This window comes from Dermacentor variabilis, chromosome 8, assembly GCF_050947875.1.
Source record: "Dermacentor variabilis isolate Ectoservices chromosome 8, ASM5094787v1, whole genome shotgun sequence".
Taxonomy (NCBI): domain Eukaryota; kingdom Metazoa; phylum Arthropoda; class Arachnida; order Ixodida; family Ixodidae; genus Dermacentor; species Dermacentor variabilis.
The window spans coordinates 7,909,888-7,935,750 of record NC_134575.1 but is presented as its reverse complement, the minus strand read 5'-3'; the positions used below and the strand labels follow the sequence as shown (position 1 = coordinate 7,935,750).

At 43.0% G+C, this 25,863-nt stretch overlaps 1 protein-coding gene across 5 annotated transcripts in view; it reads right to left on the bottom strand.

The window, feature by feature from the left end:
• Nucleotides 1-25,863, bottom strand: part of LOC142589574 (transmembrane channel-like protein 7) — a 93,478-nt gene that overhangs the window by 43,549 nt on the left and 24,066 nt on the right. The window contains exon 1 of one of the 5 annotated variants that reach the window (XM_075701046.1): nt 3,781-3,996. The exons of 3 other annotated variants lie outside the window; for them this stretch is intronic. In XM_075701046.1, coding sequence (XP_075557161.1) covers nt 3,781-3,791 — 11 coding nt within the window. In that variant the 5' untranslated portion in view covers nt 3,792-3,996. One more of the 5 variants, XM_075701042.1, reaches the window with a different exon arrangement.

The following is a 25,863-nucleotide window of genomic DNA, read 5'->3' as shown; positions in this document are numbered from 1 at the left end:
ACAATAAATCACATTTGGAGGCCACCAATAGTATCCGCAGACCCATCTTCAAATTTGGTCACGAGCAATCCCATACAATGATTAAGTCAACAGAGATTCAACAGATTCAACAGCTCTGGTAGACCCAGAGGCCCTCCACATACAGGATTCAAGTTTATCAGGGGAGCACAATAGCTTCACAGATAGTGAATTTAAGATCTCTAGAACACATTAACATAATCATTACTTCAAACACAACAAGAAATGTGTTACAATAACAAGGTAGGCCACAGCTATTGAAGAAAATTATACAGTCATTTAAACCCTGCAGTTTTATGCTTGAGCTTTCATGCAAGCAATGATCTGTTTACCTCCTGTGCTGAACTGTAAAGCACAACATCATGGGTGAGTAGGCAAATAGGTGCAGAAATGTAAAGATTAAAAAAAAAGAAACATGACCAAGTTCACTGAATGTCCAGAACACTTAAGTAGGCCTGGTTGTGTTTGCTTATTTAATCCAACTGCAAGCGAAATGCACTTGCACCCAACAGCTCCAAGTCACAGCATTAGACACTCAACAGCCAATATTTAGTCATTAATTATGACTCCACTAATTATCCCATCACCTTGAAATTTTGCAAATCTCATACTCAGTCCTTCAATACCATCTATGCCAAGTTTGATTTCTACATCTCATTTAGCCTGCCCACGAGAACAAGATCAATGTAAAGTGCAGACTTTTCACTGAGTGTTACACTACGCAACATGACGTTTTGGACACCCAAATTTGGTTTCTTAAGAAATCACCACTTTGCACAGTAAAATAAATGTACTTGAACTGTCAGAATTTACTCCTCTGTGAAGCACATTCAGAATGACACATCTAATAGTGTTGCTGAATGTGTCCCAAACTGTCAAGCTGTATAACATGCACCCACCATTCCATCACTTCAACTGCTAACGAAAATTCTAATAGATTTGCATTTTTCAAACAAACTGTTTTATTAGTTGTATTAGTTCTGCATTGATCTTGTTGAAATTTGTCTTACTCTAACAGGTTCTTTATTTGTTCTTGTGTGATGCCTATAAACCTAATAGGAACTTGCATGTCTCATGCAAGGCTTTTACAATATTAATATTAATTTAATATTAATTTCAATTTTAATATTTAATATTAATATTATTTTTAAGTTAATATTATTTTAATTACTGTATAATTTAATATCAAAACTGCTGTGTAAGAGATGTTAAGATTTCTTGGCAATGCATTATTTATGGTAGCAAACATCAGACGTATACTTTTTTTTAATATTACTAGTGAAACAACCAGTGCATCATGCGAGCAGCCTGAATGAAGCTTTTGTTATAAGTGTACAATAAAGTGCTCTTGTGATTTTCACGTCTTACCACTGTATTCAAGAAAGCAACTTAAGTTGAAGCCCACGCTTGACTTGATCTGAGCGACATCTGGCGTGAACGTGTCCAGGACACTCATTGCATTTCCTCCAGCATGTTCACGACATGGCATCATTTAAATCATGTCAAGCACAGACCCCAACTTGAGTTGCATTACTGAATACGGGGGATCAGCGTTGGACACAGCGTACATGCATGTCACTGTAACATGCTATGAGCACAGGCTCTAGAAGCTTAGTGTGCCTGCATGTCAACTAAAGTGGCCTAACACACCTATTACTGCCAACAGGCCCATTTGACTGATACAGGTTATTGGTCGAATCACGGTAGTCTTGTCCTATTGGTCTATTAGTAATAAACCAATAGAAGTGTCAATAAGCCAGTAGGCTTTACATTTTTGTACTTGAATTTTCTCTATGAACGGAAATGGCATGGTACAGTTGTTAAAGATACTCACAAATTAGAGCCCTGCTCAGAGGTAAAATTTCTTTTGGCTCAGTGGCATTTTTTATAAACTTACACATCCTCAACAAAAACCATATTTAAAATTGCATAAACGGTTATCAGAGTAAAAGATCAAGCATACACCATGCCCAAAATATGTGGTACCAGCGCCTTCTGCTTTGTTGTAACACAAGCTGAATGACAGGGACACAGAAGAGCACATTTGACCATCCATTAGCACCATCCCTGCATACCTCCGAGCCCAACTTGTGCGCTTCACTTGTCCACCATATTCTTCCAAAAATTCTTCCACCTGCTCTTCCACAACCCTTGCCTCAGCTCTGGCTTCTTCCATTCCCATTTCCTCTGCAATCCTTCTTGCATTTTTCATTGTGGCAAACCTCTGTGACCCTTCATTTACAAGGGGTCCAGCATGCCTTCCCAATGACTGTCGTCTGCTATTTTCTGTGCATCGTGGAATTTCAAGAAGCCCTTCTTCAGCATCACCAGTGGGAGCAAATGTTGTCGGTGTCAGTGGCGTTCGCTTCGGAACTGTTGAATTTTCTCGTGCTGCTGGCATCTGAGTGACGAAGAGTTTAGGGAAACTGTTTCCATGGCGTTTTCTAGCAGAACTTTGTTCCAGTTGTGCCGATTTTGATTCCATATCGGTGCTCTGCAATTCTCCCCGGTGACCCTCAACAATGTCCTCGTTTTCGTGAGTTTTGTCTATGTAGCCATGTGAACTACAATATGAAAGGCTGTCATCACTGGGTCTTCGTTTATGGTAATGCAAACGATCATCCCTGTTACTTTCCTCTAGGTACATAGCTTGGGTATGAGAGATGTCTTCACTAACGTAGACGTCATCATCTTCATAAGCCCTGTTTCTGTACACATGTGGTTCATTTTCACTGATGTCGTGGTCTACCTGCCGTTGCACCAAATCAGCATCCATCCTGCACGGCTCATATTGATGAAAAATCTCAACAGGGCTCTTTCTCCTATCCCTATACTGCTGTGAACTTCGATGTACAAGGTATCCATTTTCAACCCTTTGATTATGATAGTGCAAATGTCCTTTGCTGTCACTACTTTCCTGGTTCCTATGCTGGCTATAGAAAGCGTCATCCCTCTCATGTCTGTCACAATACTCATTGGCATCCTTTCTGCTCCTCTCCGAGTAGTCATCTTCTGTGCGATAATCTTTGTAGCTCTGCTCTCTAAAGCTGTAGCTGCTAGGCTCATGATAACTCAACTCAGCACGGCGACACACGCCCTCTCTCATTTCTGTGTAATGGTGACCCCTCCAGCAGTACAGGTTACTTTTATCACTGACATATTTTTCTTCAGCTTTGTACTTTCCATTTAACCTTCCACAGTAATTATAAGTTCTTGTGTCATTCCAATGTTCATCAGCAGTTGAAGAGCAGCTGTTATCTCTCTTGTAATGTGCTTCAGAATCCATCCTTACTAGTCGCCGACTTCCACAAGCGTCGTAGCCTCTATCAGAACTGTCACTCACTTTCCTTCTGGGACTGTTCCGAGTGCTACCATAACAATCATAAAAGTCGACTTCATGATCCCTGATCTCACCTTGCATCATGTTCTGTTGACTGTCGCCACTTCCCTGCATATGATGACTGTGTCCTGGTAAGCTTCCCTGCTTGTGCTCATCATAAAAGTCACTATCATAGCTGTTCCCGTGCCGATCATGTGACATGCTTCGACCATTATTACGGTAGCCTTCGTAGGCACTTTCTCGGCCATACCATCCTTCAGTATGCTGCTCTTTGCATTCGTTATCTTGATAGCAAACACTATCTCGATAGTGATCACTATCTCTCATCCCTTTGTCATCCACGCAAGCATATGTCTCAGGCTCATAGGCTCTGTTCTCATAGGCTCTGCAATTCTGTCTTTGTCTTCCCTCATGACACTCACGCTGCCTCCATAAATCGCTGGCGGTATCCATGCACAAGCGGTTTCTGTAGCTCCTTGGACCCTGGTATCCTCCGTCCTCACAGCCATCAGCATGTGGAATATCAGACTGATGGTGCCGGAGCCAGTCCCCGCTTCTCCGATCCATGAGAGGCTGCTTCACACCATCATAGAGCACAGCACGGGAAAAGCGTGACAGCTGGGAATCTGCCAGAGGCGCTGCTCAAAATAAGGCACGTAGCCTATCAGCCCCCGACAGATAATGGCACCTTAGAGAGCTCAAGCCCTTCACCTGCTCTCCTTGACAGGTGCGCCGATAAGTGCTCAAAGGTCAAACCACACAAAGCAATTCCTAGCAGTCTGTCTAAAAGGGTGCAGCACACATTTCCTAGATAAAGAAAGTGCTCGAGTGTATGAAAGCCAAAAGAGCAAAACAAGAAAAAAAAAAGACATTTTTTTCCCTTCTCAGCTTAAACGTTTCCTTCATAATGGTGGAATGTCTAGCCTGTGCTTTAAGTGCTGATTTTGTCTCAACAAAAACATAAATTCGAGTTTAAATTTGGGGAAAACACAAACTAAACGGCTCCTTTGAGCAGAATGATGGCATCAACAACAAAATTTTTCAGTAATGTTTTTTGCAGAATATTCTATTGCCCTTTTCATAACAGCATTTAAATAAACTGAGAGCTTTGTTACCATTATAGCAGTAAAACTATGAACTTATTTTAGCGCAATCACAACTGTGCCATTGCTTATTGGGGTGGGGCAGCACAACTCATACAAACCTAAACACATTTCTTACACGATGAGAAATGACAATAGTGACCACTTATACAGCCTAATGGGACAGCACTGCATAATTGAAAAAGGTTGGGTACACTAACTATTTATGTAAATTAATGACTCTGAGGTTAGCTCTATCTATATTCCAGCTCCTTACAGCATCCCTATGTCCAAAAACTGCCTGCATTTTTTTCTCATTCCGCTAAAATAAATATTTATTAACTTAAACACTAACTATAGCTTTTAAATAGAAAATAATCAAGCTCTAAGCAATAATATATGCCTTCCTAAGCATGTAATTTTTCATACAGTTAAGGTCGAATAAATTTCAAAATATTGGTTTGTAAATATGTGTAATATCATGTCTTTAACTGCACCTATTGCCAAGCATTGCAGTCGTCTTGACCCACCATTTTTTTTTCTTTTTTAGAGAATACCAACTGAAGCATTTGGCTTATTTCACTGAACAGCTCAACATCTAGGGTGCAACAACTTGCTAGATAAGGCCATTAACTCGAGAGGAACTCAAGGATTTCCTCTAGAGATAAGGAAATCTCTAGAGGCCCTCACCCTTCTTCAAAATGAGAATCCCTATAAGCAGTTAAGTGCCGGGCGGCCGCACATTTTTACATATGAAAAAGACTGGTGGGTCTCCAGCGGACGCGGGATTCAAAGCCAGTACCTTCCACATACGAAGTGGATGCTCAATGCTGAAGGTACAGGAGTCTGCACAAGCACCCGTACTGTAAATATCTTGACATTATCTAAGCAATGGCTGCCATTCAAGGCACTCCACAGATAAGTGAGGCAAAAGTTTTGTAAGTCATTCGTTCATTTTATTAACCTCAGGGGCCCAACGAGGTATGGTGGTTAAGCTAGTACACCCACTGTTATATGTTGAATGCTTCTACAACACGTGTTCCTTGTGCATGTCATTTTTGCTGCACACAAATAGAAATATGGACATCCACACAGCATGCTCTGGTTGGCAGCAGGGAGAGAGATAGGAATGTGTACACTTCCTCGTGCTTATCTCAGTTTGCCCAGTCTCGGCACGTGATTTAAATGGCAACTCTGCCCCTCTACCTTTATAACTATTACACACAGCGCGAACTAAAAAACATGGATGGAGAATAGACAAACACGAGCGCTGACTCACGACTCAAAGTTTATTGGGTTTAAACACATATATACAGGAAAACTCACACACCTCACCGCACTCACCTTGACCTAAAGCAAATAAGCCTTGCAATCAGCAAGACCCCACGTACGATGTTTGCACAATGTTTGCATAATAACCCACTGGAAGCACAATCGGCACATTTTAAAAGTGCTAAGCCGTTCATCTCTTAATGCACAGAGCACAACAGTAAAGCTAGTAACATACAAAATGAACGAAATTGAGCAAAACTAATAATACAATAGCCACTCAGTTTTACTGTTTTACTGTTTTACTCAGCCTAACTCAGCGCATTACAAAATGAACAAACATGACCTAGCTCAATTTTGCGCTTTACTTAAATGTTGATTAATCTTCCTTGCTTGTTCGTTATATAAATAAAGAACCTACCCCTTATGTAATGCTCCCCAGAAAGGGGCCTTTAAGGTAATAAAACTGAACTGAGCTGAACTAAGTGCTAACCTAGAAGGCTGAAACTTGGAGGTTAAAAACTCTCATGAAACATGAGAAGTTAAGGTCTGCACGATAAGCAACACAATGAAAAATGATGGGTGTAACATTAAGACAGAGGAAGATGGTTCTATAAATTACAGAAAAAATATGGGCACTTGATATTACTAGTTGAGATAGGAAGTCGGGTTGGCAAGGTCAAGCAATGCATAGAGCAGATGACTGGTGGGCTGTTAAGAGTAACAAAATCAATGCCAAGGCAAGGGCAATGCAGTTCAGGAGAGCAAAGGATTAGATGGTTTTAGAAAATCTGAAAGCATAGGATGAAATTCACTGATGTGAGAAAGGTTCGCTGGAACCTGTAAGCTTTAACATTTGCAAAAAAAATTCTGGTTGGGACATTGCGAAAAGGAAAAGGGGGGTGGAAATAGCATGCATTCTTTTTTAGGCTTTAAACTTCTTGTGGGATATGTAACACTTCATTAATGATCATTTACTTTTAAATGCAGCCTGTCAGCAGCAGTAAACTTGTCAGAGCATAAATTGACAAGCAACACATTGTTTTCTAGATCACATTTACTTTATTGCTGACATTGCTTTTGCCAACTTTGGCTGCTTCAGTAACCTGTCTATATACACTTGAACCTCATTAAAACAAAGTTGAAGGGGAAGCCAAAATGACTTCGTTGCACCCGTTACTTTGTTATACCGACTATTGCCATTTATAGTATGTAAAGTCTCATTAACAGTTTCACGCCATCTCGGAGGTCACGCCTAGCTGCATCAGCGCAGCACGCCGAAGTGAGAGAGACAAATGGAGGCACTGGTTTTTACCACTCCACAGGCAAGCATCATCATTGATGATGCTTGCCTGTGGAGTGTCTGTCTGTCTGTGTTCCTTGTCTGTCTTCCTTGTGTCCGTGGTTTTATTTGCGCTAAGCTACCTCTTCAAATCATCATTGATACATGGCGCCGCACAGCTAGGCGTGGTGTACGAGATTGACATCTTGGGGGGTGCGCCTATCTTCGTCAACTACGTTCTGCAGTGAGAGAAAGGTGCAACAAGAAAGAAGTGCTGCTTGCGTGCTGCCACCGTGGACATGGCTACATGTGATGGTGAGAAAGGCCAACGTTGCTCGACAGTGTATTCAACACGGGAATTTCAAACTGCCACATCAAATGAGTGCCGAACCCGGCGGAAAGGGATATGCTCGGTGAGCAGCGGTCGGTATTTTTGATTTCGGAGACAAATCTAGTTCCTTATATCCATTGACAGAAGAATTTTACTCCGCTAAAGTGAGGTTTTAAATGCGTGGATCTCTATGGGAATTTCAAGGGGAATTGCATTTACTTCGTTACATTCATTATTTCATTATATCCTGTTTCGTTATGACAAGTTTCAAGTGTAGGTATACTTGCACAAGGAAATGCCTGTTGTGCGTAATTACATGACAATGCAAGGTGCAGACACTCCGTAGCTAATTTATAAGCATAGTACAGTCCCGAATGTGTGTTTCATAGCTTAAATTAAAGGATAACTGCAATAATATTTTGGACCACACAAAAAGTCGAGTTTATAATTTATATATACCGTAAAATTCTGAGCAAGCACCCCTACCCGTGCAAGTGCCCCCCCTCCACTTTCGAGTGGTTTGAAATTGGCACCAACTACCGAGCAAGTGCCTCCTCCCTTTCTTCACCCTGTTCACCGCTTCATGAATTTTCACTGGACCGCTTGCCTACAGTGTCATGGGCATTTTTTAATTAAATTACATAGCATGATGCAATTTAGTGAGAAAGTCATTTATTGTTTAGCCGCACTTCTTCCGAGGCCAGAGTTCACTAGAGCCAGGTATCTGCGTAGCCATAGACTTCGTCATGACCTACTGAACTCCAGACCTGCACAAACGTCCCTTGCCCAGGACGCCTGGTGTAGTTAGCCACTAGGGAGAGAACATATGGGCAGAGATGTGCTAGTTATTATCTGTTCACTGTTGTCTGCTTCCACGATCTGTTCCAATGCATGCACTGCCATTTTGGCAGGCACAAAGCACTTGTATTGGTGGTGAATTAATCAATTCACAAATATAAAATATAACTAGATGGCATAACTTTCCCCTTCCTAACCTATGTAAGAGATTGCAAAAATTGTTTTAAAAGATTCATAGAGTAAACCAGCTTTTTTGAGTCTATGCAGATAGCTTCATGTCAGAGATAACATTAGGATTTGCTGCTGTGTGCTGTAATGAAAGGCAGAGGAACTGGTAAAAGTATTCACAAGTAATTCCTGCGCCCGATGTGTGCGAGAAATTTAGTCTGTTTTAAGGAAAGGTGAGTGTAGCTCCTTTTTAATAATGTTTGATGTCCAGGTGAGTTGAAAGCTTGCAAAAGCGATCCCAGTGCTTTAAAAAGTGCTGCACTGCAGGCCTTGTGTCATAGAACTCTTTTCAAACTGCAAAGCTAGCTTTTCTATGCGGTATGGCGGCAGCATAATGGCATAGCCGCATAACGCTAGTTGTTTTAGTTGCCTTAGTGTTTTAGTCATTTTTGCAGTGTACTTCAGTTTTGCATCATGCTGACAATGGCCGAGTTGTCTAAACAAATCGAGCTACTTTGTGCTTATCTCACAGAAATGAGGGAGAGATCACAAACACATAGCCATCTCTATGAGTCCGTTAAGAGCAGAAATGAAGAGCTGGCCAAAGAAAACAAAATGTTAAAGGACGAGAACAGACAACAAGGTGATCGGCTAGCTGCCCTGGAGCAATACTCGCGCCTGAACAATGTCGAGATAAAAAGCATTCGTAAAACAAAAGGTGAATATTGTCTTGCTGTGGTGCAGGCAATCGGTGTAAAGGTTAGATGTCCCATTGAGCCAAAGGACATCGATGTTGTTCATCGCATGCCAGCAAAACATGGATCAAACATTATTGCACGATTTTGCTCCAAAGGAAAGAAAGCCAACTCTGGTTCCAAGGCACAAAAGCATGTATCACGACTGCAGCCATTGGCTTTCATAAAGGGACAGATAGACCTGTATTTGTCAATGATCATCTAACACCACAGAAAAAGAGGCTGTTTGCTCAGGCTTCAGAACTAAAATAGGCTAAGAATTGGAGGTATCTGTGGCCAGACAACTGTGTAATAAAGGCCAGGAAGAGTGATGACAGCCACGTTTATCGTATATGTGATACAGGCAATCTGTCTATTTTTCAATAGATTGTTGCTGCTAGCAAGGTCTTGATACATAACCATGGATTCATCCATTCTTTCCTATCAGCAGACTAAAACATTTCTTAAGGATAACCCACTGGCTTTATCGCTTATTCATTTTAACGTACGTAGCCTAAGAAAGCATCATAATGACCTCATATGCTTGCTATCTGCCACTGATCACACGTTTTCTGTCATATGCCTCTCCGAAACATGGTTAAGGAAGAATGATGAAAATTTATATGGCTTACCAAATTATACTTCCGAATACTGTAACCGTGACTTGACTTGTGGTGGCAATTCCGCCATCTTTATCGATTCATTGCTGTCATATAGGCACTGTCATGACCTTTTCATCAATAAGTTGAACTGCAAATCGGTGGGGCTAGAATTTGATCAGAATGTTTTTTTCGTTGAACAGCAGAAACACGATCATTGCATTGATCAATTGCTCACCCTCACCATCAATTACTTATTTTTGCTCATAACTTGAATCTATCTTTTACCCACTTGTTTTTGAAAACAAAAACATCATCATATGCGGCGACATTAACATCAATATATTTGACCCTAACAGTCATTTGTGCTCCGACTATGTTCACACTTATCAAAGCTTTGGCTTCTCCTCATTAATAACGGCTCCTACTAGGTGCAATCTATCAGGTACCAACAGATTATTTGACCATATCTTGTCCAGTTTGACGACAGATCTCACGGTGGCTGTAATAGACTATCAGTTTAGTGGCCATTATCCTGTTTTCCTTAGGTTAGGATCTACTCCTTCATCCCATCACCCACATGACAAACAATATACTAAATTGGTTTTCAACACAGAATTGTTTGTTTCGTTAGTTAACAAATTAGATTGGATTACTGTCACACAAGCTGAATCTCCTGAGCAAGCTTACAACTTATTTTCTAGTCTGATAACAAAGTGCACAAAATAGAGTACATCGTCCATCCCAATGACTCATTGGTTTAGTGCGCGAAGAAATGCGTGGATAACAAATGGGCTGTTGCGGTCAACTTCTAAAAAAAAAAAAGGTAGAATCACAAAAAACTAAAATCTCAACCATTAAACACAGTGCTACTAATTCGCTTTACGCAACATTTGAATACACTTGGGGCAGTTTTGAAACATGCAAAACGTGACTAAATACAAAAGCGCATATTGCTCAATGGAAGTAACATTAAACGAAACTGGGAGCTTATTAATGAGTTTCCAAACAAAAGCAATTCCCACATGTGATTAACTAAATTAACAATTGCATAGAACACTTATACTGAACCAAATGATATTGTCGATGCTTTTAATGATAATTTTACTTACACCAAAAGCACTCAACACCTTTTATCATTCCCCCATTTGTTGCACTGCCCCTATTCTTTTTACTTATACCCTGTTTCTAGTGGTGAAGTTCATTCTGTCATATCATCACTTAAAACAACAGGGCCGGGTTTAGATTCCATTCACCCTTCAAGAATAAAATTAATTAACAATACAGTTTCACCTGTTCTTGCTAACATCATTAATAAAATGCTTAGGAACGGTACGTTCCCAACCTCCTTAAAAAATGGAGAGATAACTCCCGTTTTCAAGAAAGGTGACCGTGAATGTATAAATAACTACTGTCCAATCTGCATTCTTCCATGTTTTAGCAAAGTAATCAAAGAGCTTCTGTACCAATGCCTAATGTCGTACTTAAAAAAGTTTGACTTACTCTCTCCCCATCGGTTTGGTTTCTGTCCAGGGTTGTCAACTGAACTGGCACTCATTAATTTCACAGGCCAAATTAAACTTTCTATTGATGATGGATTATTATTTGGTGCAGTTTTTGTTGACCTTACTAAAGCTTTTGACACTATTAATCACACCATTCTCTTTCATGAACTCGAGACTAACAGAATTACTGGTCCAGCTTTGAATCTTCTAAAATGTTACTTAAAAAACAGGTTGCAACTTGTCTCTGTTGATGGTAGTATTTCCAGTGCCAAGATTACTAACCAAGGAGTACTTCAGGGATCTATTCTAGGCCCTTTACTTATTCTATTATTTATCAATGACTTGCCCCTAACACTTCGCCACACTGACTGCTTGCTATATGCTGATGATACAACTATATGCTCATCTCACAAAAACATTACGGTATTGCAAGAAAATCTCAATGCTGATTTAAATAATGTCAGCGTTTGGTGCAAGAATAACTATCTGCGCAATAACCCATCAAGAACTACATTTGGAATATTTCATTCACAATTATAAACATGGCTCCCTTGGTGCTCACAATAGGACAAGAAGTAATACTGGCTACTAACAGCACCAAGTTTTTAGGTGTTACTTCAGACAAGCATTTAAAAAATAATCTTCATGTTTATTCACTAATATAGAAAGTTTCTTTTGGCATTCATGTAATCATTAAATCCTGTAATGATATCCAGAGACACGTTACTCTTTCACTATATTACTCCTACATTCATAGCCACCTCTCTTATTGTATATCGTCTTGGGGTAACACTTATTACTGTCACCTAGACGCCCTTCAATGCCTTCAAGTACCAAAGCCTGAATATTTTGCCACTCCAACTTGTGAATCACAGGCACGAGACAGTAGGCAACTGTGTGGAGTAGCAGGCACGGGACGGTAGGCAACTGTGTGTGGAGGGGAGGGAGAACATGGAAGGCGTATGTGCGCCGTCGGCATGTGGGGGACGCGCGACAACAAACCGAGTGAATGAAGTAATCGGCGGAACAAGCCGCATGCGGTGCGGTGAGACGGAACACAGACTGCATGTGTGTGCATGCGCCGAGGATTTCCCGAAATAAAGAACATAGTTGACAAGTGGGGACTCATCTAGTGCCACCCAGCCAGTTTCGCAGCCTCTCCTGCCTTCTTTGATTGTCCAAAGACTGTTGGCTTCGACCTCTGACTTTTAATGATAAATTCATACACTCTAAACCTCTGTACCAAAGCCTGAATATTCTGCCACTAACAGAATTGTTGAAACAAAGGCTATCACTATTCATCTTCAAGCTTAAACGTTATGACACCTTAACCTCGGCTTTTCCAAATTATTTCCTCAAAAATACTAACATTACCAGGTTTTCTGCAAATGATAATTTACTACATCCACTGGTTCGAACAAACTATGGAAATTTAACTGCTGTCTTCTCTGGGACATCATGTTGGAATTCTATACCATACAAAATTAAATCATCATCATCAGTACATATGTTTCTATACCTCCACAAGAGATATCTATTAGACAAGTTATATGATGAATTGCACTAATTATTAATTCTGACATTCTCATTTTATTTATATTACCTGTTGCTTCCATATGTGTAAATCGTGTAAAATGTACCGTATTTACTCAAATCTAACGCACACTTTTTTCCGATAAGACATGTCCAAAAACAGCCTGCGCATTAGAATCAAGTACGACCCTAAATCTGCGTCACCACATCGCCATCGGCATTTCAATATGGCCGCCTCACAAGCGCTTCGAGCCTAGCTGCCATAGCTTTCTCCGTGTGCTGTAGTACATGTGCTTAGGTACACTGTCGCTTAGGTTAGTACACCATCCGTCTTCCCGCTCTTCCCGTTTTTCGCATTTGCTCTATGAGCATGGATGTGCTGACTGCAAAGACATGCTGAGTTCATCATGATTCCGCAATTAAAAGAAAGGCAATCAAGTGTGCAGAGACAGATGGAAATCGGGCCACATCACGGGCGTTCAGAGTTCCTGAAACTTGCGTGCGGCACTGGCACAAACAGGAGAAGCTTTCTACTCTAGCAGCTGCTATGTACTGCGTGGCCGCTGTTAGGAATGGCCTGCCGAGGTGGCAACATGCAAGTTTTCGCAGCCAGCTGCAGCTGCGAGCGTGGCGAGCTTCCCCCGAAGATACCACGGAAGCCTTCAACACCCGCTGCGGTGAGTCGTTTCGTAGGAACCCGCGAGGACAACGCTAACCAACCATGAACTTACTTCAGAGAACTGCAGACTACGGCAGCTCTGGAATTTAGAGGCGCCGGCTGGGGTCGGGCACGACCACCTGGCTACGGGGACGCAAGACAATGGACACCACGATGGCCGCGTTGCGAAGGTCAGCTCCGAGTGCTGCGAAGGTCGTCTGCCCTCGGAGGGGGGGCAGTGAAAGTGCATGTGTAAACCGTCCCGCATAGAGGTGGCTTGTTTACGATGACGTCGAACGTTTTGCCTCACCTAGGGATCTAGGGAACACGAAGTGTTTAAAAATGGCTGTTTGTCAGCTGCTAGGTGTGCTCGTCGTCGTGCTCTGTGCTCGTGAGCTGCGTGCTCGTCTGCGTGTTTGGAGCTTCGTTCTCGTATGCTGTATGCTTCGTTTTGCGGGCTCCATTTGGGAGTCACGCTAGACTGTGTAAATGTATCTCTTGTTTAAACTGTAAATACTGTAAAAAAACCCTGTACGCCTATTTCCTCCCAAGTTCCTCTCTACGACCTTCAACCCTTACAAGTGGTGGCAGCGGCGAGATCGTCCGACAACTCCTACAACTGCTAACAGCGGTGGGATCATCCAAAAAATCTTACACCGCGCAGCCCCTATCTTGAAAGCGATCTGCGATGGAAACAAGAGTATACACATCTAGGCGCACCATGCTGTGTTTGCACGTTGAAGCAAGAGTCGGCACAAAGGTCAATAACGCACTTCCCCACTCCAGCGTTTTGATAGAGTTTCCGCGGTCATTGTGTGAGACACGTACAAGCTTGCTTGTGCATGCGTGACACCATGCTTGTTAATTTAGTTAGGTAGTAAACGAATGTTTAGAAGTTTATACGACCGATAAACTGCTATCCTTACTTTTCAAATATCTATCTACTAATTTGCTACTGTAATCGATGCTTCGCCTTTCGGGTGAAACTGCAACTTTCTTTGTTTATCGCAACTTCAGTGTATTGGGAGTAAATCTTTGTTTTTCCTAATGAGAGAAAGTTGCATTCCTATACGAAAGAATGAGATGCGTGGTACTGTAAATGACTTTCTTTTTTTGGGTCGTGGCAAATGGGTGCGCGTTACAATTGCGGGCGCGTTAGAATCGAGTAAATACGGTATGTGTTTCCATTGTTCCTGGAAGGATGAATCTTGCTTTCACTTATTGCAGCACCGCCTCGTACAGTGATCTTGTTCTTCAGTTTTTGAATTCATTACTTTAAATAATTTCATGGTCTGCGCTATTTTTCAGTTGCATATGTTCTCCAGCTTACACTAATTGTTGTATATTGTCATAAAATGATATATCATGTTTTCATTACATTTGTTTGCTCTTACTTTTGTACAAATGCGCTTTCCCTAGCTTTTGTGTTAATATTTATTGCTCACGTATCCCTTTTATAGCATGCTGCAATCCATACTTGATATGCATAGTATTAGGTGGTCCCCCTGACAGTTTCATAACTATGGGACCACCGAATGTAATAACATATCTAGTGCTGTTACCATATATGGAAGAAAATATGAATAAACTTGAACTTGAACTAGCTTTTCTACATGGTATGGCAGCAGCATAACAGTGGTGCAAAAGATACATACACAGTGAAGCTGTATGCATATTCCTCTTTTCGAACTCGCGACACGCTCACAGGCAACTTGTAAGGGTTAAAACGAGTGGTAATCGTCCTGTCGTCAAACATTACAGTAGTTTCCAGTTTACGGTGCTTTCCAGTGAACTTTACAGTATACAATGATACTGTTGTGAACTTTACGAACTCTATAAACAATGTGACAATGTGAAAAATCTGTGCGGTTTGCTACTGCGCAAAAAAGGCAATAGGAGCGGCTATTTAACACTCTTTTAGAGAGCAGTGGACTTCACGCACCGGCATTTTTCAGGTCCGGGCAGTCACATCTTGGAGCCAAGTGACCGATCAAAGCCTTGTGACATCACTGTCACTGTGTTTGCAAAAATCATCAACTATGCAAGCAGTCTGTCACAACAGCCACCATTTTAATTACAACGCCACCCCAGTTAACCTTACAGTAGCAGACGAACAGGTCACAAAAGCGACACCAATGGCCAACGATTGAACGAGAGTGGGCGTAGGCGACTCCCATAGAAACCGGTTAACTGTGCAGGTCTGGAGTTCCAGTAGGTCGTGACCTTCGCCAGCCGCCGTTTTGGTCAAACATGCAAAGTGCCACACGTGAATTAAGCGCGAGACACATGGTGCGTTTTTGTGTGCGATCTGTCACACGACGCGTCAGAGTCCGACTTGCTACATACGACGTTTCGGGACACATGGTACAAATTAGCAAGCAGAACGTGATTTCGCCCAGAATCGGCGCCACTGCATGAATGCTCAGAATGATTTCACAAATAAAGTGAAAACAAACGTGTTCGCACAGCTCTCTCATTGTAAACAGGATACCAACATAAGCACAACTCTGCGAATAGCATAATCATGTTTCCGCAAGGCCACGTTTGCAGCGTCGGCTCCATTGACAGCCGCCAATGACTAGGAGCCACCAGGCCTAGCTCGCTGGGCTGTCAAATCGGACACTGGTGGTGCTTGTGACACGACCGTAACAAAGTGCCTATGTTGGTCAGCACAATGTGTACACAATTATGTGATGCTTAAATATCAATACATTTTATTCAGTTTTATCAGAGCTGACGGAAGCGAACGAGCAAGCTAGGCAAGCCTGCAATCACTGGGAGATGGTATAGGCATAGCTCTCTGGCCACCGGATTCAGGGCCAACAGCCCTTGTATTTCGGTACGCAACCAAGCAAGGCTTCCCCCCTCCTGCAAAGTTTCTTGGGTTATCTTTCACCATGGGGGAGGGGCCCTCCATGCAAAATTTTACACTTGAAATACAGTAAGGCCTTCATAATTTGATGCCGGTATGTGAAAATTTAGTTCATAGAATTTGTGCAGCCCTGTAATTTGCAATGTGAATTATACTATGTAATGCGAAAATCCCCATGCGAATTCATCTTGATAATTCATAGTTTCTAATTGTGGCCTCCAAAACGGGCATGCTGATCACTCTTCCAGCTACTCATATCACTTTTGGAGATGGTTTTATTTTTGCGATATTTCACGAGACTCAGAGGTGGACCACGTATATGGCCGGCAGCATTTCTGGCGCTGTGCCAAGCTCATTATCTTCGCACAGCGCCAAGAGCGCTGTCGACCGTATATTTCAATGTGTCCAGTGCCGATTCTCATAAAAGTGAAACTACCTGCGAAAGTCATCGCCCAAGAATACCATCCCTTCAAGCTTAGTGCAGTAAACTAATGTACCAAGCAATACCACAACAATGATTACTTCGAGTAGTCCTGCTGCATGGAAAATAAATGTGACATGCTTGTGTTGTGCAGTTTTGTCATTTTGTATTCTTCTTTTCAGGTAACTAAAAAATCCACTTAATTTGAAGTTTTTTACGCAGTCCAGCAGACTTCAAATTAACTAGGTTTTACTGTACCACCGTGGATGCATCATGAAAGTTCTCATAGAAAAAAAAAATATCTGTATGTAGATCCAGCATGTGTTGAAATCGATGTGAAAGAAAATTCCATGAGAGCATGTATATTTTTAGTTTGTCTGGGTTTTTTACGTTTTGTAGGCATATTGAAACTGCACAGAACCAAAAATTTTATTCCCAAAAGGCCCTCCCTGCAGGCCAAAAAAATATTTGAAGTTGGCACCGCAGGCGTCCTGCTACTGCTTACTGCAAAATTTTCCGACCTCACGCCGAATTTATTGCAAACTAAAAAAGTTGTGATGAAACCTTTTTACTCATTTTGATAACATTTAAATATAAATAAATTCAATGCCTTTTTATAGTGTCCACAAAAGAAAAGTACTTAAATAAAAATCGCAGCCATTCGACTTTGTGAATGTGGGCTACAAACGGAGCTGTAAAAAAGACAAAGTGACCACTGAGTATAAAAGTTTACTTATTTTGGGGCTTTTTCCTTCCGCATCTGTAGAATAATCTGCGAACATGCACAATCGCAACTAATAGCGGCTCAACCTGTCGAGGTTTCCAAATTGAAATGTGCCAAGCGTCTCAAGATGCTGGCATGCCCACAAGAAATTTGTAAAGGCGTTCTTGCGCCACTTGTCGATGCACAAGTCCATGGAGTAATGGTTGCAATTTTGGGCTTCTGTGCTAGAGCTCCTGCATTCGAATCCTGCTGGTGAACGATTCTAATAATTTTTATTTATTTATTACATGGTACTTTGTTGAAAATGATGAATTTACAAAGTAAAAGTTGAAGAGACGTTTAAAGCCAGAAGGATGAAGTTTAGGCAAATTTATGCACTTACTGTAATTCACATGCTGGCGGCAGTTCCCATAGACACTACGTAGTGCCAAAGTTCCCTCTAGTAATTATTGTGTAAACCTATGTAGTGGGTGGTTTCTTAGCTTTCTTCTTGCTACACCAGGTGCCAGCACATGCCTTACTGGTTTGCCCTGTCTTCTCATAGAGGATGCAGGAGCTTCGAGGCACAGACATTACTAATAAATGTATGGGAGAGCAGACATTACAGCTCTGCTGTAAAATTATGAAAGCAGTCCAAATGAGAAAAGTTTTGTCAATTTGAGGTCCCTTTGCATGCCTTCTATTTCACGCAAACTTGAAAAGAGTGTCAGATATATAATGTTGCCTCCACCACATTCCTGCAAGAGATTGTGTTCCTACAGAAAAATACAAGATAAGTAGAAAGCAATTAAATAAACAAGCTTCTCTCAAAAAATTTTTGTTCTACCTTTCTTCTTTTCATCCTCGTCTTTTTAGCGCTGCTTTTTCTTCAAGTTCAAAAATAAAATAAAAAACATTACGATCAATTAAAAGAAAATTTGGGGGACGTAAGTCCCAAAGTGGGCTGGCGTTGAGTGTGCTGGATTCAGTGCCTTTGCTGGTTGTCTATCAGTATCTATTGAAAAAAACACCTATCTGGCGTCAACAAACTTGAACTAAAATGCATTCTCAGATTTTATTTGTGTCATGTGTGTATGCTGCCACGTTCTAAAGTGCTAACACATACTGAGTTTGCAGCTGAATACCGGCGTACCATATTTGCATGAATATAACACACAAGTTTGTTTTCTAAATTTCTAGCCCCAGAACACACCTCGCGTTACATTCAGGTTCACGACACGATTATAATGCATGTTTATTTTTATTTTTTCGTTTTCTTTTATTTTCTCTGGTGCTGCCTCTATGGCTTGTGCAAGAGCGTGTGAGCTGAGAGTTGCCACTGTACATTTCGCGCCTTTTTCATTCTCCTAATATACAACACTGTTAATGACACATTAATGTGTTTACGGCATACTATTCGCATCCTTGAGCGAGACGATAGGCGCTGCTGTGGAGGTGCATCAAACGAGTGGTCTTCGAAGTCATGCATTGATGCACAGTGAGTGAAAGGGTTTGCCATGCTCGAATAGGCATTTTTGAATAGCTACCTGTCTAATAAATTTGGTGGCATGGAGCACCACACCGTTGTTGCAAACAATTGCAAAGGCGTCAGCAGTGACAAGTAATAGTGCATGCACTCCTGCTTTCACTTTATTTTGCGACAACAGTTAGCAGTAATGACAAATAAAGCCCTGCGGCCATCTGCTCTTATGCGTCATTTTCCGTTTCTCTGCAACATCACTTAGCATTATACCTATTCGTAATATAGGTATTTTCGTCTTTTTCTCAAAGCCTGAAAGTCCCCACTAGGGTATATTCGTGGTCATATTATTTACGTGCAGACGTGGTATATCCTCTGTGAGCATCGCACTTGCACCTGAGGCCATTATTCACTTGTCAACAGCATGCAAGATGCCGTGAGTGCATGTTTTGGCTGACCTGACCAAAACCCAAGCTGGTGCACCCAGCAAAGCACTTGAAAAGGGCACCAAGGCAGGACTTGACTGATCCATAACTGACTCACCAGTTCCATACCCAACAGGCACGCCATTATGGGAGTCACAGCTGCTACTTCGCTGCCAGCATCCCTTCCCCATCCCCCATGTGCAATGGGTACTGGAACCTTTTTCGGCGCCATCACGTGTGGTGCACATTGTGCTTAAATAACCTTTATTAAAAGAATTATCGTTTCCCGAGCCGTCTATTTCGTTTCCAATTATGACATGTTTTCCCTATCATTCACTGACAATGCCTTTCTGTTCGTCCTTTACCTCTGTGTTTCAGCTGTCCGAAAAAGTACAGTGCAGCTTGACTGAGCCAAAAGCTACTGAAGCTGCCTAATTTATGAAGTTTTGTCAGCACCTTGCTAACGTGCTTTCCCACACCGAGAACAGCGGAGGTCGCTGATGGCACCAGACAGACTTTGTCTACAACAGTTACAAGCATGGCCCGCATGTTTTTACAGTGTAATGCTTTAGATGGCCTTGTTCACAAAACGCGAAACTATCAGACATCCTAGAGCCTCAGTCACGACAGTGGCGCAAGCGACAGAAAGAGTTCCGAAGCATAGACTGCTTGGCCAGTTGGTGCATCATGAGCGTCTGTCCTGTCCACTCTGTTTCTTCCCGCCCGTACTTCTGCTCAATGACACTACATGACAGAAAGAGTGCAGCACTGTTCGGCATGAACATTTCTACTTGGTCTAGCTGTTCACTACACGCATTGCATGCTGCTCATTGCTCAATCCGAGTGTTTTGTGCCGATTATTTGCACATTCACAAGAAGAAGATTGCTAAGAAAAAAAATTTCTTTCAGTGAATGCATGTTCTGTATGTTGCCTACCTGCGGAAGCTACTGCCACTGGCTGAGGATAATCACGACACCAACGAAGTCTGACAGCACTGCTTTACATGCTTCAAAGAAATCATGTCCGCATCTACTGAGACCTGCGATGAAGCAGACAAGGCATTTCTTCAGGAAGAAACAAGTAATGACTTGAACAGGTACATCCACCCTTATGATGTTTCACCATTGAAGCCACCATCTTCCATTCACAAACACGGCAGATGATCTTACAAAAAGGGAGAATGGGCCGAGATTGAATGCGTCGTGGTGACGAAGATACGCTCAAAATGAAGCGCTGCATATGGAAGCGTCGGTACACCTGGGCTGACTCTGACAGAATGTTGAGCATGTGCTGGCTGGTTAAATAGCTTGAAGCAAGCATACAAGGCTTCAAGGTCCTATTGAGAATACCTCCATCTTTTTATCATCATGCCACCAGAAGTTGCAAGCAAATGTGTTCAAGGAGCAACCCCAGCTGTCGCAATGTGCACGCTCAGAAAGGCTCGAAATTGGCATGAGAAGCATGACATGTGGTCAGATTTTATCCATACATGAGGTCAAATTTAAACCTATCGGATGTACAAGCCGTGCTCAACTACTTCTCCGAGGTCAAACACTACTTCTTCGAGGTCAAACTTAGGTGCTCTCGGCATAGCCCAAACAAGAAGGGTGTTGTGTCAGTTTTAAACCCATCGGATGTACAAGCTGCACTTGACTACTTCTCCGAGGTCAAACTTGGGTGCTCTTGGCAGAGCCCAAACAAGAAAGGCGTCATGTCAGTTTTAAGCCCATCGGATATACGAGCGCAACTACTCCGAGGTCAAACTTGGGTGCTCCCAGCAGAGCACAAACAGGAAGACCATTGTGTCAGTTTTAAATCCATCAGATGGTGGCTTCAATGGTAGCAGAGCTGCCAGCAACGCGGCATCGTGACCTGTGATGTCACGCTCCTGTTCCCATATATGCCAGCGTCCCACTGGCAATAAACATTGTTCTTCACCGACAACCGGCTTGCTTACATGGTGGCAGTGGTGGGATAGCACAGGTGCTTGCGCCAAGGACTGCCGCAACTTTTCGAAACTTTTTTCCTGCTGTTCGGTCCATACCCACGCAATGTCCTTGCACAGTAAGGTTTGCAGCGGGGCGGTAACGGCAGACATGCTTGGAATGAATTGCTGTACGAAATTAATCATACCAAGAAACACTTGCAGCTCCTTACTGTTCTTGGGCGCCTGCATTTGTAGTACAGTGGAACACGGATATATCGAGCTCGAAGGGTATTGCGAAATAGTTTGATATATCAATAATTCGATACATAAAATTAAAAATTTGATACAAAATTCTTCAGGGGGACTTTACAGCTGTTTGTTATACACAATAATTTGTTATATCAGGGTTCAATATACTCGAGTTCGACTGTATGTCTTGCACTCGTTGCGGGTCTACTCGCAGGCCCTCTGCACTGATATGTGGCCCAGGTAACGCACATGGGGCTGCAAGAATGCGCATTTCTTGAGGTTCAGTCTAAGATTGTGTTCTTTACAGTGTGTCACCAAGAGTTTCAAGTGGTAATCGTGCTCTTCTTTAGTCTTTCACCAGAGCAGTAGGTCGTCCATGACTACCGCTACACACGGTAACCCTTCCAACAGGCGGTGCATTGCTGCTTGGAAAATTTTGGGACCGAGACGATGCCAAACGGAATTCGAAGAAACCAATAGCGACCATACGGCGTGCTCATAGTGCAGAGTTTTGAGCTTGACTCATGCAGTTTAATCTTCCAAAATCCAGATGCCGCATCTAAAGTTTAAAAAAGAAAACTGCCTCGGAAAGTCGCAGAACTATGTCCTCTATTGTTGGCATTGGATAATTCTCCTGTAAAGGTATGCCCACACTAGCGACAAAAACGCGCGCGACACGCCGCACGCGGCAAACGCCCGCGCGGCAGACGCGTGCGGGCAAGTCCACAGTCGCGAATCGCGGCATGCGGCAACGGCCCATGGAGTCCCGCGCTGTCTCGTTCCATCCGATACTTCTCGTGACAACGTGCTCTCCGTTCTGCCCATTTCGTGTTCCATCGGAAGTGTCTGTTTTTTTGCACTACTGCCGGCCACACTCAGGCATGTCGGATACGGACGAGGAGCTACTGGTGACTGTGAACACTATAATACCTATTTGTTCTTGTGCGACGCCGACGTGCCAGAAAGCGGACGAAAAAGTTTTGAGTGCAGCACAGGGACACTGAGGGCCAGGCGCACACTCTGCTTCCCCGCCTTCACCAATTACTCACCTGTCATGCCAAACTGCTGTCCAATAATGCGCCAGCGGTTGGCGTGCAGCTCCTTGTCCGACATTCGATTTATCATAGAGGCATGCATATCCACGAACAGTTTCCAAGAACGCCTCCATTGCGAGGTGACTTCTTCGTCGACGTCTCGGTGGCGGTGTGGTAAGGCTTAACAAAAACAGCCCCCTTGACTGGAAATGGCCTTTGAGATTTTACGGTGCGCGTGTCACTGTTCAATCTCAGAGCCCATACATTATGATTCTTTGCTTATGCGACAGGTGGCGCCACAACAGCACGGCTCGTAAAGCGGCTCACTTCTTATTGGTGCTCGTTTTGTGGCTGCCGCGAAAAAATGGGTCTCGCACCCATTCGCGCGTTTACTGCTCGTTGCTGCCGCTTTTCGTGAATCTTGCCGCGCGCCACAACACCACTCGCCACGCGTGGCGTGTCGCACACGTTTTTGTTGCTAGTTTGGACGTGCCTTAACAGTGGCTTGTTTAGCTCTGTTGAATCCAGGCAAATGCGTACTTTGTCCTTTTTCACTGCTGTGATCATGGGACTGGACCATTCCGTAGGTTCTGTTACCTTTGTCATCACTCCTTGGTCTTCCACGCGCTGTAGTTCTGCCTTCACCTTGTCTTGAAGGGCCACAACGACTCTTCTAGCTGACACAAGGATACTCACGGTACCGGGCTTGAGCATCATTTTGTACTTAAAGTCCCTTAGCTGGCCGAGCCCTTTGAAGACTTCTGCAAAAGGCTGTGCTGGGGGTAAATAGGTTCGTATTCAATGCTCTGCAAGCGGCTGATGAACCCCAAACATTTAGCCGCTGAGCCACTCAGTGTTACTGGCACGTTCTGCTCTACAACGAAAAATGTTTCTTCGCAAGATTTGTTGTTCACTGAAAGTAACAGCCATACTTCTTCATGCGATGCAGTTATATGTCCAAAAAATGCTGTAAGCGCGACCCGGCAGGATTGTGTTGGCTTATCTGGTAGTGTCTCAATGTCTCGTTTCAATATAACGCAGCAGTTTGCACCAGTGTCTAATTTGCATGTCATTGGTGTGCCTTCAATATGAACCGTCACATTCCAGTTGTCTGTTGTTATGGTACGCACCAACAACAAGAAAGTCCAAGTTTCCAAGAAATAGTCCTCGTCTGCTTCTAGACGCAGCTCACGCAAATCTCTCCGTCTCTGAACCACGTCTCATGATGGTGGCGGCGTCTTGCATACTTGGGCAAAATGGTTCTGCCTGCCGCACTTTTTGCAAATCTTCCCATTCGCAGGGCATATTCCGCTGTGATGTGTCTGGTAGCCGCATTTACTGCAGACGTTTCTGTTACTTGCTACTGCATGAACGCTCGTTTCCTGAGCAGTTGCGGCTGCTTTGCTTATCTCGTGAAACTGCTCTTTCCCTCGGTCATGGGCACAACAGATATCGACAGTCTTCTGATACGCAGGGTTTTCAGCGATCAACTTTTGCTGCAAATTATTGTATCGAATGACCAGAATAATACAGCTGCACAGCATGCGATCTTCTAGCGCTCCGAATTCGCAGTTTTTAGCTAGTATACGCAGTTCGGTCAACCATTCACTGAAGCTCTCGCCTTCCTTTTGGTTTCTTGATCCGAAACGGAATTCCTGAAAGGTTAGATTCGTTTCAGGCTTGTAGAAATCCTCAAATTTCTGTAACAAGATGTCGACGTCGTTTTTGTCTTCTGCTTCAAACTTGAACGTGCTGTACGCCTTTCTAGCCTCCTCACCAATTGTTACTGGCAACGTGGCTGCCTGCACATCTTTGCTCTGCTTGCTCAGCTGAGTGGCAGTAGAAAACAAGGTAAGCTCATTCTTCCAAGTTTGTCATCCAAGCCAAGCATTGCCTGATGTGTCCAAGGGCTTCGGCGGTGGAAGAAGGGATGCTGGCGTCGACATGCCGACTAGGGACAGCTGCCACCATGTAAGCATGTCTCGGTCACTCACGGACACAAACAGCGCTATGTGAAAATTGAAAAAGAAACGCTCGCGATTGTGCATGGTTGCACAAAATTCCACGATTACATTTACGGGCAGCCAGAAGTAACGGTTGAAACTGATCATTGCCCTTTGGTGTTGACTTTCAAGAAGCAGCTGCATCAGTGCCCCCTTCGTTTGCAACGCATGAGGCTCACCTTGCAACGCTATCCCACCGCTGCCACCACCCGAGAGCATCTACATGATGTGGCCCCACAACCACACGATCCTCTAGAGTCTGATGTCCCAGAAGTCGAACTGCCTTTCCCAGAGTTACGATAAAGTACACGGCAACGTCGCAAGCCCTGTCTGTACCCATCGCCTGAGAGACGTTGAACTAATTGTTTATAAAAAAAAAAGGAAAGTAGTAGAGCTGCCAGCAACGCGGCATCGTGACCTGTCACGTCACATTCCTTTTCCCATATATGCCAGCGTCCCACCAGCAATAAACGTTGTTCTTCACCGACAACCAGCTTGCTTACAGTACAAACTGCACTCAACTACTTCTTCAAGGTCAAGCTCGGATTCTCTCGGCAAAGCCCAAACAAGAAGGATGTTGTGTAAGTCATCAAGAATGGCCAGAAAGAGCACGTCTCAAAGCGGTTTATGACACATTTTATCCGTGAGACATTCCAGATGTTCATAGCAGCTCACCCCAGAACTGCCACAGCTCTGCCAAAGTTTTACAGCCTGCGTCCAAAACTGGGTGCTGCTCACACCCCAACAAGAGGTATACATACGTTTGTGTTTATTGTGCTAATGCCAACTTTTGCATCTCGACACTGGAGAATGTAACTGGCATGGAAAGCTCATTGGAAGGCACAAAAGCATTGTGCCTTTGCAGCTCCCAAACTACAGATTGTATATTAAATGAATGAGAGCGCTACTTATGGGGTGAAACTCTCACTTTGGCTAGTCTGGGAATGGTTAACGAGGGCGAGGTTACATTTACTGTTTGGGAAAGCGGTGACTTAACAAGAAGACATTGTCTCCAACCTTTTTTGTGTTTTTGTAAGAGAGCTCAGCAAATGGGTGACGAAATGTATTCCTCACGAATACATGAGCACATTTAAGCCGCGGCTGTTCACAATGCAAAGAAGTACGAGCAGCGCAGAACCATAGTTCTACATTTTGATTTTGCAGAAAGCTTGACTGTCCTTTTCTCAAATGAAACACAATCGTACCACTGGCACAAAAAACAAATCTCTATCTTCAACTGTGTCACCACGACAGAAAAAGCAACACATAGCTTTGCTATTATAAGCAACGGCATGCATTACAAAGCAGTGCACGCCTGCTAGGCCCTAGGTAGAGTGCATGAAATGTTAGATCAAAAAGCACCCACCTGCTGTCACGTCACCTACGTCAATGATGGTACAGTGAACCATTTTAAAAATAAGTACCAACCAT